This window comes from Salvelinus alpinus, chromosome 15 (assembly GCF_045679555.1).
Source record: "Salvelinus alpinus chromosome 15, SLU_Salpinus.1, whole genome shotgun sequence".
Classification (NCBI taxonomy): Eukaryota; Metazoa; Chordata; class Actinopteri; order Salmoniformes; family Salmonidae; genus Salvelinus; species Salvelinus alpinus.
Genome location: NC_092100.1, coordinates 50,442,987 through 50,457,307, shown reverse-complemented (window position 1 = coordinate 50,457,307; position 14,321 = coordinate 50,442,987). Strand labels below are relative to the sequence as shown.

General features: G+C 48.1%; 1 protein-coding gene and 1 long non-coding RNA gene across 10 annotated transcripts in view; one reads left to right on the top strand and one right to left on the bottom strand.

Moving 5' to 3' along the window:
* LOC139540285 (F-actin-monooxygenase mical2b-like) overlaps nt 1-14,321 on the top strand; it is an 82,660-nt gene that overhangs the window by 17,892 nt on the left and 50,447 nt on the right. For all 9 annotated transcript variants that reach the window (XM_071344013.1, XM_071344012.1, XM_071344011.1 and 6 more), the window contains exons 5-8: nt 1,381-1,482; nt 2,621-2,776; nt 3,377-3,477; nt 4,315-4,572. In XM_071344013.1, coding sequence (XP_071200114.1) covers nt 1,381-1,482; nt 2,621-2,776; nt 3,377-3,477; nt 4,315-4,572 — 617 coding nt within the window. The remainder of the gene's footprint in view (nt 1-1,380; nt 1,483-2,620; nt 2,777-3,376; nt 3,478-4,314; nt 4,573-14,321) is intronic.
* LOC139540287 (uncharacterized) overlaps nt 13,538-14,321 on the bottom strand; it is a 43,223-nt gene continuing 42,439 nt past the window's right edge. The window contains exon 4 of the long non-coding RNA XR_011668152.1: nt 13,538-13,804. This is a non-coding gene — a long non-coding RNA (uncharacterized lncRNA). The remainder of the gene's footprint in view (nt 13,805-14,321) is intronic.

Below are 14,321 nucleotides of genomic sequence, written 5' to 3'. Positions count from 1 at the left end.
ATCAGTCTGTGAAAGGAAGCTTCAGAACATCAAACCTTCATTAGGGCGTGCACAAGTACCGTATAATTGTGTAACCTACGATTATGGATGAAAAACATCATGACCCCACCCCCCCACACACACACCACCATTTGAGCTGTTGAGTCTGTTTCAGGGGTAAAATGGTGGAGCAAACAAGTCTTTGGTTGCTTAGGCAATGCCCCCCTCCCTGCAGCAGCAACACATTCTACTTTTTTTGCTTCATTATTTTGCTATTCAAATGATTATAATGGTGACCGTGGGTCATTTGGCTGAACAACAACCATCCTTCAAAATTCCATGACCGTCACAACGCTAGCCTCCATGCCATGTTAACATGTCCATGGCAATCATCACTAAACAGCTGTGTTTACAACAAACTATTTATTTCTGTTTATTTTATTGTTACTTCATGCTTGCATATTTGTCATAAATCTGCTTTTTACATTGTTATTCTGTGAATTATCAGCTTGCAATGTTGCTTGCCTAATTTGAGTTGATGCCAAAAACAAGCCCATTGTATATTTATGAAGCTGTATTTCAAAGTTCTTCAGAGTCCCTAAGCTTCACCAACTGTCCCATTTTTTTTATTTTTTTTTATTTTGAACATTGGATTTAAACAAGCGTCCTGTTTTTCTCCCGGTTATTTCTTCAGTTGCATGTGGTGGCAGAGTTGACACTAGACTGATAAATATAGAAGAAGACAGAGATGGAAGACTAGCCTAAATTTAGGGTTGAAATGTGTCCTCGTCTGCAGCAGTGGCAGTGTCCTTCAGGGGGTACCTCAGGAGAATGTGGCATGGGCCTGGCGCGTTTCTGTAAGACTGTGTGGCATGAGTGTTGAGCTGATATGGAGAGGGTCACTGTTTTCGCTCTGCATCATTGCCACTTACCACGCTGCATTGTGAAAGATTACAAACCCCCAGCAAGACTCCAGCTATATGGGCTCCCGAGTGGTGCGGCGGTTCAAGGCACTGCATCTCAGTGCAGGAGGTGTGGTTCGAAACCTTCTCTGGTTCGAATCCAGGATGTATCACATCCGGCCATGATTGGGAGTCCCATAGGGTGGCGCACAATTGACCCAGCGTCGTCCGGGTTTGGCCGGGGTAGGCTGTCATTGTTCTTAACTGACTTGCCTAGTTAAATACAAATAAAATAGAGTTGCAGACAACTTAGCTATGTATTTAACCGTGCCCTCACATTAATCTAAAAGCACGATGTCGTGTCTCGTCATCCAATAAACTCAGATGAAACCTTAACAGTCATGGAAAATAGAAAATGTTTACAATATATTGCTGTATTCATATGACTTGCTGCTGTCTCGGTAAGCTTGTCTAATACTGTATCTTCTCCTTTTCCCAGGGCCTGGATGGAGAGCTGAGATTAGACCATCAAACCACCCCCTCACTGACTATGAATTTGACGTGGTGATCGGTGCGGATGGACGCAGAAACACGCTAGATGGTGAACACACACGATGGAGTTGTTATTGTTTGACTGTTTTAACATTGACAGGAGGCTGGAAGACCCTTGATGCGCAGATAAAAGTTGCACACCTGAACATTTTCAACTGCAGAGTTTCACTCATAGCCATAAAATACTAGACAGGGAAAGTCCAATAGGAATTCACACAAACAAGGTGTTGCAGTATGTGAGAGGAAACATGCCTGAGGGAATGCATGCACGTTTACACAGTGGATTGCTTCTAGCATACATTCAGGGAGCCCTTTTAAAGTTATGGTTCAAAGCACAAGTCATTCATTTTATAGGAACCGAGGTTCCGAGTTGGGGCGAGATGGTGCAACGCTCCAAATCCTTCCTGTTGACACAGTTTGAACTGCACTCCAAGGGCATTATTGGCTGACTGGTTTTGATTGTAGTGACCAGGAGCGCAACTTTCACTGGGGACGGGGGGACATTCTGAAATTGCATTTTTGTCCCCCCCCCCCCAGCTATATCATTGGAATGTGATACAAAACGAGGCAATGGTGTGCTTTAGGACCATGCAGACGCCTCCGAGTACTTTGGTAGGTTGTTTGGAGTGTTTATCCGACTGAATTGTTTAATTTCTTTTAAATTATGTCCCTCCCCACTTCTATAACCAAAGTTGCACCCCTGGTAGTGACTACTACTCTTCATCTGCAGTTAACTCTAGTTCGCACTGGCAACATTTTAACTGCATCAGAGCACTTTACCCAGATGTCTACCTGGGAGCCTGAGAAGATAAACGGCTTGTATACAGACTGACCCTGGCCATGTGACAGGTGAAAGTCAATTACAGTATTGGCATCAGTCTTGAGCGTAGTCTGACTGCACCTAATAAGGAAAGAACATGGGTAAATCATCACCCAGACAATTATTACTCAAAGTTCAAAGGTAGTATTTTGTAATGTTCTTAATGCAATTCTACCATGGTTTTTATTTTTTTTGCATAATCTGAATCTTCATCAGTCTGTTTATTACATGGTGCTATAAGAACAATACAGTCAAATTATTACTCTATGTAATAAATCAATCTGACCCAGTTTAATACAAAATAAGATGATTAACTTCCAAAATGTTAAGTGTCCTTAACAGAACAATAACAATACTTTCCCCTCAGGTTTCAAGAGGAAGGAGTTCCGGGGTAAGCTGGCCATCGCCATCACAGCCAACTTTGTCAACAGGAACACCACGGCCGAGGCCAAGGTGGAGGAGATCAGCGGAGTGGCCTTCATCTTCAACCAGAAGTTCTTCCTGGAGCTCAAAGAGGAGACAGGTGGGTCCTCTACCAAACCTGACCCCCAACACACCTGCATTTACCCTTCTCCAGGTCTGGGATCTCTTTGTACAGTCTTGCCAATGACCATAGTTGTTAAGACAGCACAAACAGATCTGCGACCAGGCTAATTTATCTCTAGAATTCTGATTCCCTAGGTGTCATCATCACATCAGTCCAATGGGAACCAAAATAAAATGTTTTAATCAATGAAACCAGTGTGGCTCCTACAAAAAAGGGAGTGTTGTGTTTACAATGAAGTACCAGCCTGTCGGGTAGATAAGATGTACTTTGCCATGCTAGAACACCATGGAGGATCCTGTGCTGCTGATTTCTCTGTTTGCTTGGCTTTGTGAGGACAGTTGGCTCAGCAGTGAAGACAGGCTGGAATCCCTTCCCCTCCAATCCCCTCTTAATGAAAGGGCCGTGCCCCATCACTCACATGGATCGTAAGATACACACTGTATGTGAAACATGATCCACTGGGCTAATCCCTACTGTACAGTTGGTCAACTAATACAACCACCCCACTGGTTGTACGGTCAACCTGGTCAACATGATGACGGACATAAAGGTGTTAATTAATCTTTGTTGTTGCAGGGATTGATCTGGAGAACATTGTGTACTACAGAGACAACACACACTACTTTGTGATGACTGCAAAGAAGCAGAGTCTGCTGGACAAGGGGGTCATCATTCATGTGAGTGGTGTTTGTTCTGCTCCTTTGTGTTCACTTTCCCCATATGTCATTCCCCCACTCTATATTTACAGCTGTGCCATTGTGCCCTACCTGCCAGAGGGTGCTAAATCTCAGCCCTTTGGTTGAACTGGGAATAAAAGCACAGAACAAGATACATTGTAGTGGATTGAGAGAGGAAAAAGTGTTGCTGGGTGAGAAGGAATCTGGCACCTGTGTGTGTCTGGTCTCTGAAGGCTCGTTTTCATTTCCCCTTCAGTGAAGATGGACTCCTCATCCTTCCTGCTCTGAATGTGACCTCTGTGTGTAGTCTTTAAACTCTCATAGCACTGCTGCCTTGACTGGTTCGAATTGTCAGCGAGCTCTTGACTTACATTTTAAATTGTACAATGAAAATATGTTTGATAAAAGAATATGATAGTGATTGCATGTGAGGGCGCTGATCCATAACAATAATGTAGTAGACTTGTAATCCCTGTAATTGCTTGCTACCTGAGGTGAAACCTGTCCCTTTGTTTTTTTAACCAGCTGCTGAAACAGACTTGTACTGCGTAGTTCTTCAAAGTCTGCTTACGTGTTCAGAAATGTTGAACAAAACTGTCTAGGGCAACTGTAAAGTGTTTAGGGCCGGTTGCCATCACCTCAGTCTAATCTACACAGAATGAAGAGGGATCACATGCAGTAGGTAGGTAGGGCCCTGATGTTTTCCTGACCATATGCTCTGACCAGGAAAATCTTAAGCCCCAGTTATAGGCTCCAACTAGGACTTGGTAGAGGTGGTGCTCTGATTCTTTCGGAGTAATATTTTCCATCAACCCTCCCTGTTTCTTGGTCCTGCAGGATTACATTGAAACAGAGAAGCTGCTGGGCCAAGACAACGTGAACCAGGAGGCTCTTCTCTCCTACGCCCGTGAGGCGGCCGACTTTGGCACCAACTACCAGCTGCCCTCTCTGGACTACGCCATCAACCACTGCAACCAGCCCGATGTGGCCATGTTCGACTTCACCTGCATATACGCCTCAGAGAATGCGGCGCTGTTCAGGGAGAAGTGCGGACACCAGCTACTGGTGGCTCTGGTGGGGGACAGTCTACTGGAGGTGAGGGGGCTTTACTTCATACTAGATGTTGTACTGTTGTGGGTGAAATTAATACACATTATGTCGCACCATGGCAAAATGGAGCAAAACTTTTTGCAGCAGAAACCAAAGACATGCATTTCGCATTTCTTAAAACTTCAGGTTTTTCCCCTCCCTGTTCGGTTCGTTTTCATCCATTTGGTGCGCCGGTATAGATTAGCATGAGAAATTAAATGAACAGTAGTCAATTCTCAAAGCTTTGTCTAAATGCCTCTCAAGTCACAGGAGCCAACAGTACATTTATTTTATTGGGATCCCCAATTAGCCGCTGCCTAGGCAGCAGCTACTCTTCCTGGGGTCCAAACAGCAAAAAATACACATAAAATTAATAATATACTGTGGCAGACCAGGGGGTTGGGTCAAAACGTTTACACAGATCAAACACGGAGTAGAATTAGCTCAGTATCAAAGGTATTTATTAAAATAAAATTCCAAAAGAAAAGAACAGGTCTCCCCCAAGAGACCCTCTCCGGGATACCATCTTCTGGGCTCCGGGTCTTGCTGTATCCTGTGGGGATCAAAAACTGAACTCCAACCTGTTACCTCTGGTACTGTCTCCAACTATACGGGAGTCCTTTCCTCCCCCAGTCTCTCCCCTGTGTGCTGCTCTTCTGGCAGCTTTATGGGACTTGTACAGCTGGGTGAGCAATCAGCACTTACTAACCAATCCCCAATCAGCCCCAATTAGTCCTGGCCGGAGAGCCCGTCGAGACCTGGCATGTCCAGCAGATGGAGCCATCGCCTCGTGATGTATACTCCGCCTGTCACCAGGCCTCGCCGAGTCTCCCCGTGGTGGCTGACCTGCTGTACGCCCCCCCCCCCCCCCTAGCTCTGTTGGGGAGGGGACTGCCATCAGTACGACGTATGTCTCCCTTCTCGATAGGGCATCTGCGTTTCCATGCTTCGCCCCCTGACCTGTGCACAACAGAAAAAGAGATGCGTTGAAGGGACAAAAACCACCTGGTGACCCGATCGTTTGTGTCCCTTCCCCTGGCCATCCAGACCGACGGAGCATGGTCTGTGACCAGGGTGAAGTGGGTATCTAACAGGTAATACTTCAGTGTCTAGCGCCCACTTCACCGCTAGACACTCTTTCTCTCTGGGTATCAGCTTTCGGTTGATGTACACGATGGGGAGGAGCACCACATTATGTATCTGGGACAGAACGGCCCCTAGTCCCATGTCACATGCTTCCGTCTGGACCAACATAGGCAGCTGGAAATCGGGCGTTACGAGAATCGGATGGGAGCACAGCGCTTCCTTCAGGCGGCTGAATGCCCTTTCTGTCTTGTCCGTCCATTTCACTGTTTTCGGGAGGCGGGCCCTGGTTAGCTCGGTGAGGGGGAAGCTATAGCTGCAAAGTTGGTCTTGTCAGGTGCTCTTCCCAACCTTGGCTGTGGATGATGATATCATCCAAATGTGCCGCTGCGTACTGCTGGTGTGATCGAAGTACTTAGTACATCAGTCTCTGGAATGTGGGCGGGGCTCCGTGGAGACCGAACGGGAGCACCCGGTACTGATATAATCCGTCTGGTGTCGAAAACGCCATCTTCTCCCGGGAGGAGGCTGCCAACGGTACCTGTCAATATCCTTTGGTCAGGTCAAGGGTGCTGATGTACCAGGCCTTTCCCAATTGGTCGATGAGCTCGTCCACCCTCAGCATGGGGTAGGCGTCAAACAAACAAACAATGTCGTTCACACCCCGGAATCAATTCAGAAGCGCAGGCTACCGTCGGGTTTGGGCACCAACACGATGGGGCTGCACCATGCACTGTGAGACTCTTCAACGACCTCCATCCTCAACATAGCTTCCACTTCCTGTTTCACGGCCTTCCTTCGTGCCTCTGGAATCCGATATGGCCTCTTTCGTACTGTTTCACCGGGCCGGGTACGGATGTGGTGTTCAATGAGGGTTGTGCGGCCCAGCTTCTCAGAGAACACCGCCGTGTTCCGATCGACAAGCTCCCTGAGCTCTTGCTTCTGGGCCAGGTCGAGGTCCTCATTGCTCGGGACCACCACTGGTACAGTTGGCGTCCTGGGTCCCGACCATAACACGGCCAAGGCTGTCCTCTCGTGCCATTTCTTCAACAGGTTCACGTGGTAAATCTGTGGTTTCCGTGTCCCGGGCTGCCGTACGCGGTAATTGATAGGTCCCAGCAGCTCGATCACCTCGTAGGGTCCGTGCCATGTTTCCAGGAATGTACTTTCGGCCGTGGGGATCAAGACCAACACCCTGTCTCCTACCTGGAATTCTCGTGGCTGGGCTCCCCGATTTGTAGGCTTGGGCGCGTTGGGCCTTCTCCATATGTTCCCTCGTGACTGGCCATATGGCTGTCATCCATTCCCTCATCGTCTCCACGTGCTCTACCACGCTTCGTAAGGGGGACAGTTGGGCTTCCCACACCTCCTTGGCGAGGTCCAGTAGGGCGCGTGGCCTCCTCCCGTAGAGGAGTTCGAAAGGGGAAAACCCAGTGGAGGACTGGGGTACTTCTCGGATTGAGAACATTAGGTGGGGTAGTAGCTGGTCCCAGTTCTTCCCGTCCTGCTCGATGACCTTCCGCAGCATTTGTTTTATCGTTTTATTGAACTGCTCAATGAGCCAAACCGTCTGCGGGTGAAAGACTGAGGTCCGGATCTGCAGGAGAGCACACATCTTTCATTAGGCGGGACAAACTCAGTACCTTGGTCTGTCAGGATCTGGTTCAGGATGCCCACTAACTGCCCTGCTAAAGAAGTGGAACAGTTCCCGGGCGTATCCCTTGGACACCGCCGCCCGTAGGGGAATGGCCTCGGGATACCGGGTGGCATAGTCTACGATTACCCGGATGTACCGGTGTCCTCGTGCTGTTTTTACCAGGGGTCCCGCAATGTCCATGGTGATGCGTTCAAAGGGCACCCCGATGATTGGTAGGGGGACCAGTGGGTTTCGGAAGTGTGCCTTTGGGACAGTCAATTTGACACGTGCAGCTGCGACAGTCTTCCACGGCCCTCCTCATCCCGGGCCAGTGGAACCGGGCGGTGATCTGTTCCCGGGTTTCTCCATTCCCAGGTGCACCCCCAACAGGTGGGTGTGGGCCAGCTGAAGAGCAGTTCCCACATACTGTCGGGGCAGCAACAGTACCTCTCGAAGTTCTCCCTGTTGGCGCGACACCTGATGATATAAAAGGTTATTCTTGAAATGGAAATGGGGGTATCGCCAGTTGCTCACCCCCGTAAGTAGCTGTCCATCCACCGCTCCCACTGGGCCGTTCCGAATTGTCCCCTCAGTTGGCCCCCAGGGGGTGTCTCAACTGGCCCCTCGAAATCGAGGAGGGGGAGGTTGGTATCTTCCTCCCGTGGTTCGGGTTCCGGCACCCCCTCTGACTCTGGACCCGTAGATACAGGTTGGTCAACTGTTTGCTTCCGGGCCGCACAGGTGATTGGTCGTCCTCGCTCATCTTCGGACGGCTCGTACCTTCTTCCTCAGCTCGTGCCCCCAGAGGGCCGCAAACAGTGGACAATCTCGTCCCACTTAGAGGTACCAGCAACTCTGGTATGGCACCCACCATCCTCTGGCAGTTCCCTTGTGGAGTCACGATGTTGGCCCATACGGTTGAATACTGCTTTGTGTCCCTGTGAACACAGGAAATGGACATCTCCCTACCACGTTCGGTCTCCTGGTTCAGCAGGCTCGTGGTTACGAGGGTAACTATACTTCCGGGGTTAATAGAGCTTCCGTGTCGTGTCCGTCAACCTTCACTGGGACCATGGGTGCAGTTGATTTGTGGTGTGCCCAACAGAAGGTGACGTAGTTCACTCCGTGACCCACCTCGCTTCCGGGGCTTGCTGATGGCATCGACTCCTCTCGAGCGGGGCAATTCCAGGCCATGTGCCCCTGGGCGCCGCACAAAACACCTCCCTTGGTCTCCATCTACCTGGGGTCGTTCGTGGCCCTACCCCAGCTGTATTGCGGTCCTTTGGCCCTGCCGACTGTCGGTTTGGGGTACCCAGCAGTGGGGCTGTCCTGCCGACTCCTTGAATGGGTCGCCGACTCGGCCTGGCTCCCACTCGGCCTGAGTGTTCTGATGCATCTCCACTGCTTCCAGGAGGCCCTCCAAGGTCTGGGGCATGCATAGACTCACTGCCCTCTTCATGTCGTGGGGTAGTGCCCGTAGGAAGCAATCCTGGACCACTTTGTCTAGGATGGAGAGGGTGGGTACATCGGTTAGGAGCCATCCCCTGGTGACGCGTAGTAGGTCACTCATCGGGACTCGGATGTTACGGACCTCTAGTTGTGGAATAGTTGAGCCCGATGGACCAGGCTGTACCCATAGCGGCTGCGTATCTCCCGTTTTGAGTCCGTCGTAGTTAGCCGCCTGTTCATCGTTCAGGTCCCAATACGCCTTTTGGGCATTCCCAGAGAGGAACGGGGCCAGCAGACTTGGCCCACTTCTGTCTCAGCCATCCTTCCTGTAGTGCTGTCCGTTCAAATGTACAGAGGTAGGTTTCGATGTCATCATCTTCGGTTAGCTGACCTGCTGTACGCCACAATACATATACATAATATCCTGCCTCTCCCTCAAGCTTCATAAACACGAGGTGGCTCCTGCCCTATGAGCTGTTCTGGCCACCCACCTACATAATACAATAGGTAATGCATTGCAATTTTTTTTTTATTTTTTTATTTTTTTATTAATCTTTATTTAACCAGGTAAGCTAGTCGAAAACAAGTTCTCATTTACAACTGCGACCTGGCCAAGATAAAGCAAAGCAGTGCGACACCAACAACAGTTTCACATGGAATAAACAAGCGTACAGTCAATAACACAATAGGGGGAAAAAGTATATATACAGTGTGTGAGGAGGTACGGCAATAAATAGAACATAGTAGTGAAGTAATTACAGTTGAGCAAATTAACACTGGAGTGATAGATGAGCAGATGATGTGCAAAAGAGCAGAAAAGTTAATAAAAAAACTCTGAGGTAGGTAGATTGGGTGGGCTATGTACAGCTGCAGCAATCAATTAGCTGCTCAGATAGCTGATGCTTAAAGTTAGTCAGGGAAATATAACTCTTCAGTGATTTCTTTTTTTAATTAAATTAAATTTTTGCAATTTGGTCCAGTCATTGGCAGCAGAGAACTGGAAGGAAAGGCGGCCAAAGTAGGTGTTGGCTTTGGGGATGACCAGTGAGATATACCTGCTGGAGCACGTGCTATGGGTGGGTGTTATCATGACCAGTGAGCTAAGATAAGGCGGAGCTTAACCTAGCATAGACTTATAGATGACCTGGAGCCAGTGGGTCTGGCGACGAATATGTAGCGAGGGCCAGCCGACTAGAGCATACAGGTCGCAGTGGTATATGGGGCTTTGGTGACAAAACGGATGGGACTGGGATAGACTGCATCCAGTTTGTGGAGAAGAGTATTGGAAGCTATTTTGTAAATGACATCGAAGTCGAGGATCGGTAGGATAGTCAGTTTTACGAGGGTATGTTTGGCGGCGTGAGTGAAGGAGGCTTTGTTGCGAAATTGGAAGCCGATTCTAGATTTAATTTTGGATTGGAGATGTTTAATATTAGACTGGAAGGAGTGTTTACAGTCTAGCCAGACACCTAGGTATTTGTAGTTGTCCACATATTCTAAGTCAGAACCGTCCAGAGTAGTGATGCTAGCCGGGCGGGCTGGTGCGGGCAGCGAACGGTTGAAAAGCATGCATCTGGTTTTATTAGCGTTTAAGAGCAGTTGGAGGCCACGGAAGGAGTGTTGTATGGCATTGATGCTCGTTTGGAGGTTAGTTAACAGTGTCCAACGAAGGGCCAGATGTATACAGAATGGTGTCGTCTGCGTAGAAGTGGATCAGGGAATCACCTGCAGCAAGAGCGACATCGTTGATATATACAGAGAAAAGAGTCCGCCCGAGAATTGAACCCTGTGGTACCCCCATAGACTGCCAGAGGTCCAGACAACAGGCCCTCCGATTTGACACACTGGACTCTTTCTGAGAAGTAGTTGGTGAACAAGGCGAGGCAGTCATTTGAGAAACCAAGGCTATCGAGTCTGCCGATGAGGATGTGGTGATTGACAGAGTCGAAAGCCTTGGCCAGGTCGATGAATACGGCTGCACAGTATTGTCTTTTATTGATGCCGGTTATGATATCGTTTAGTACCTTGAGCGTGGCTGAGGTGCACCCGTGACCAGCTCGGAAACCGGATTGCACAGCGGAGAAGGTACGGTGGGATTCGAAATGGTCAGTGATCTGTTAATTAACTTGGCTTTCGAAGACTTTAGAAAGGCAGGGCAGGATGGATATAGGTCTATAACAGTTTGGGTCTAGAGTGTCTCCCCCTTTTGAAGAGGGGGATGACAGCGGCAGCTTTCCAATCTTTAGGGATCTCGGACGATACAAAAGAGGTTGAACAGACTGGTGATAGGGGTTGCAACAATGGGGGTGGATATTTTCAGAAAGAGAGGGTCCAGATTGTCTAGCCCAGCTGATTTGTACGGGTCCAGGTTTTGCTGCTCTTTCAGAACATCAGCTATCTGGATTTGGGTGAAGGAGAAGCTGGGGAGGCTTGGGCTGCGAGGGGTGCGGAGCTGTTGGGGGGTAGCCAGGAGGAAAGCATGGCCAGCCGTAGAGAAATGATTTTTGAAATTATCGTGGATGTATTGGTGGTGACAGTGTTACCTAGCCTCAGTTTATTGGGCAGCTAGGAGGAGGTGTTCTTATTCTCCATGTACTTTTTGGAGTTTGCTACAGGATGCACATTGCTGTTTGAAAAAGCTAGCCTTTGCTTTCCTGACTGACTGCGTGTATTGGTTCATGACTTCCCTGAAAAGTTTCATGTCGCGGGGACTATTCGATGCTAGTGCAGTCCGCCATAGGATGTTTTTGTTCTGGTCGAGGGCAGTCCGGTCTGGCGTGAACCAAGGGCTATATCTGTTCTTTGTTCTATATTTTTTTGAATGGGTCATGCTTATTTAAGATGGTGAGGAAATTACTTTTAAAGAACGACTAGGCATCCTTGACTGACGGGATGAGGTCAATATCCTTCCAGGATACCCGGGCCAGGTCGATTAGAAAGGCCTGCTTGCAGAAGTGTTTTAGGGAGCATTTGACAGTGATGAGGGGTGGTCATTTGACTGCGGATGCAGGCAATGAGGCAGTGATCGCTAAGATCCTGATTGAAAACAATATCAGAGGTGTGTTATGAGGGTGCCCATGTTTATGGATTTATGGTTGTGTCTGGTGGGTTCCTTGATGATTTGTGTGAGATTGAGTGGATCTAGCTTAGAATGTAGGACTGCCGGGGTGTTAAGCATATCCCAGTTTAGGTCACCTAACAGAACGAACTCTGAAGATAGATGGGGGGGGCAATCAATTCACATATGGTGTCCAGGGCACAGCTGGGAGCTGAGGGGGGTCTATAACAGGTGGCAACAGTGAGAGACTTATTTCTGGAGAGATTCATTTTTAAAATTAGAAGCTCGAACTGTTTGGGCATAGACCTGGAAAGTATGACCTAACTTTGCAGGCTATCTCTGCAGTAGATTGCAACTCCTCACCCTTTGGCAGTTCTATCTTGATGGAAAATGTTGTAGTTGCAGATGGAAATCTCAGAGTTTTTGGTGGCCTTCCTTAGCCAGGATTCAGACACGGCAAGGACATCCGGGTTGGCGGAGTGTGCTTAAAGCAGTGAGTAAAACAAACTTAGGGAGGAGGCTTCTGATGTTAACATGCATGAAACTAAGGCTTTTTCAGTTACAGAAGTCAACAAATGAGTGCCTGGGGACACGCAGGGCCTGGGTTAACCTCCACATCACCCGAGGAACAGAGGAGGAGTAGGATGAGGGTACGGCTAAAGGCTATCAAAACTAGTCGTCTAGTGCGTTGGGGACAGAGAATAAAAGGAGCAGATTTCTGGGCGTGGTAAAATAGTTTCAGGGCATAATGTACAGCAGGGTATGGTGGGGTGCGGGTATAGTGGAAGTAAACCCAGGCACCGAGTGATAAGAGAGGTTGCATCTCTGGACGGACTAGTTATGCTGGGTGAGGTCACCACGTGTGGGAGGTGGGACAAAGGAGGTATCTGAGGCATGTTGAGTGGGACTAGGGGCTCCGCAGTAAACTAAGACAATAACTATCCTAAACAACGGTGTACAAGGCATATTGACATTAGAGAGAGACATAAAGCAATCACAGGTGTTGATTGGGAGAGCAAGCTAAAGCAACAACGGGTAAGACAACAACAGCTTATCAGCTAAGACAACAACAGGTAAAATGGTGATGAATGGGCAGAGACTTAAATAAATACGAAACATATAAAAAAATGTCAGTCTCTTCAGAGTCCCTGTTGTGCCGCAAGGTGATATCTTAAAAAAAAATATGTATATATCTGGTTTTATTGCTAGCTTGAGTTACCTGGGGTGGCAGAGTTCCATGTAGTCATAGCTCTATTTAATACTGTGCGTTTCCCAGCCTCTGTTCTGGACCTGGGGACTGAAGAGACCCCTGGTTGCATGTCTTGTGTTGTACCGATGAGTGTCTGAACTGTGTGCCAACTGCTTGAACAGACAGGTCGGTGCCTTCAACACATCAATACCTCGCACAAAGACCTATAGCGATGCAGTCAATCTCTCCTCAACTTTGAGCCAGGAGAGACTGACATGCATGTAACTGACATTCGCCCCCCCCCCCATGTACATCTAAATGCAGTGTGTGCCACTTTGTTCTGGACCAACTGCAATTTACCTATGGCCCTCTTTGCCACACATGATCACACAGCTGGCAGTAGTCCAGATGCAACAAAACTAGCACCTGTCTGGTCGACTGAGATGTCAAGAAAGCAGAGCAACTCCTTAACATTGTCACGAACCGGCTCGAAGTCCGAAACAAAAAGGGAGACAGTGGTGATAAGGAATAACAAAAATATATTTATTAACTGAGGAAATGTAAATACAATTAACAATGGTGTGTGTGTAGTCAGTAATCCGCAGTGTAAGTGTGGTTGCGTGCATAAATGTGATAATGAGGGCTGTTGAAAGGAGCCAAAGCAAACAAACAAAAATGCCACAACCAAAAACTAAGTGTGTGTCTGCATGGAGAGAGTCTCCTCAATGAATGGGGAAGAGGTGTATTTATCTCGGGACATACCCGGGCCCAGGTGTGTCCCATGTCGCTGACGACCGTTCCAGCTCCGCTCGCCGACATCCTACTAAGGAAAACAAGAGTCAAGACAAAATACGGCAGACAGAGTGGGAGGGTCGTCACAACATGGACAGACCTTTTCACATTTTAGCAACCGAGTCTATATGTTTTGACCATGACGTGACAGCTTACTATCTTGGGTTACACCCAGCTGTTTAGTCTCCTCAACTTGCTCAATCACCACGTTATCCAATAATACATCCTAAATTAGGCTTAGCGTTGAGTAAGTGATTTGTCCCAAAAACAATGCTTTTAGTTTTTTATATATATTTAGCACCAGCCTATTGCTAGTTACCCATTCTAAAACTGACTGAAGCTCTTCAGTGTCAGTTATTTATTTTATTGTCGTAGCTGACGTGTTTACTTTTGAGTCGTTAGCGTTCATAGAAACACAAGCTTTATTCAAGGACATTGGAAAGTCATTAGTAATAACAGAAAACAATAATGGCCCAAGCCGGCTGCCCTGCGGTACACCACACTCAACTGAATTTGCATTAGAGAGGCTTCCATTAAAGAAAACCCTC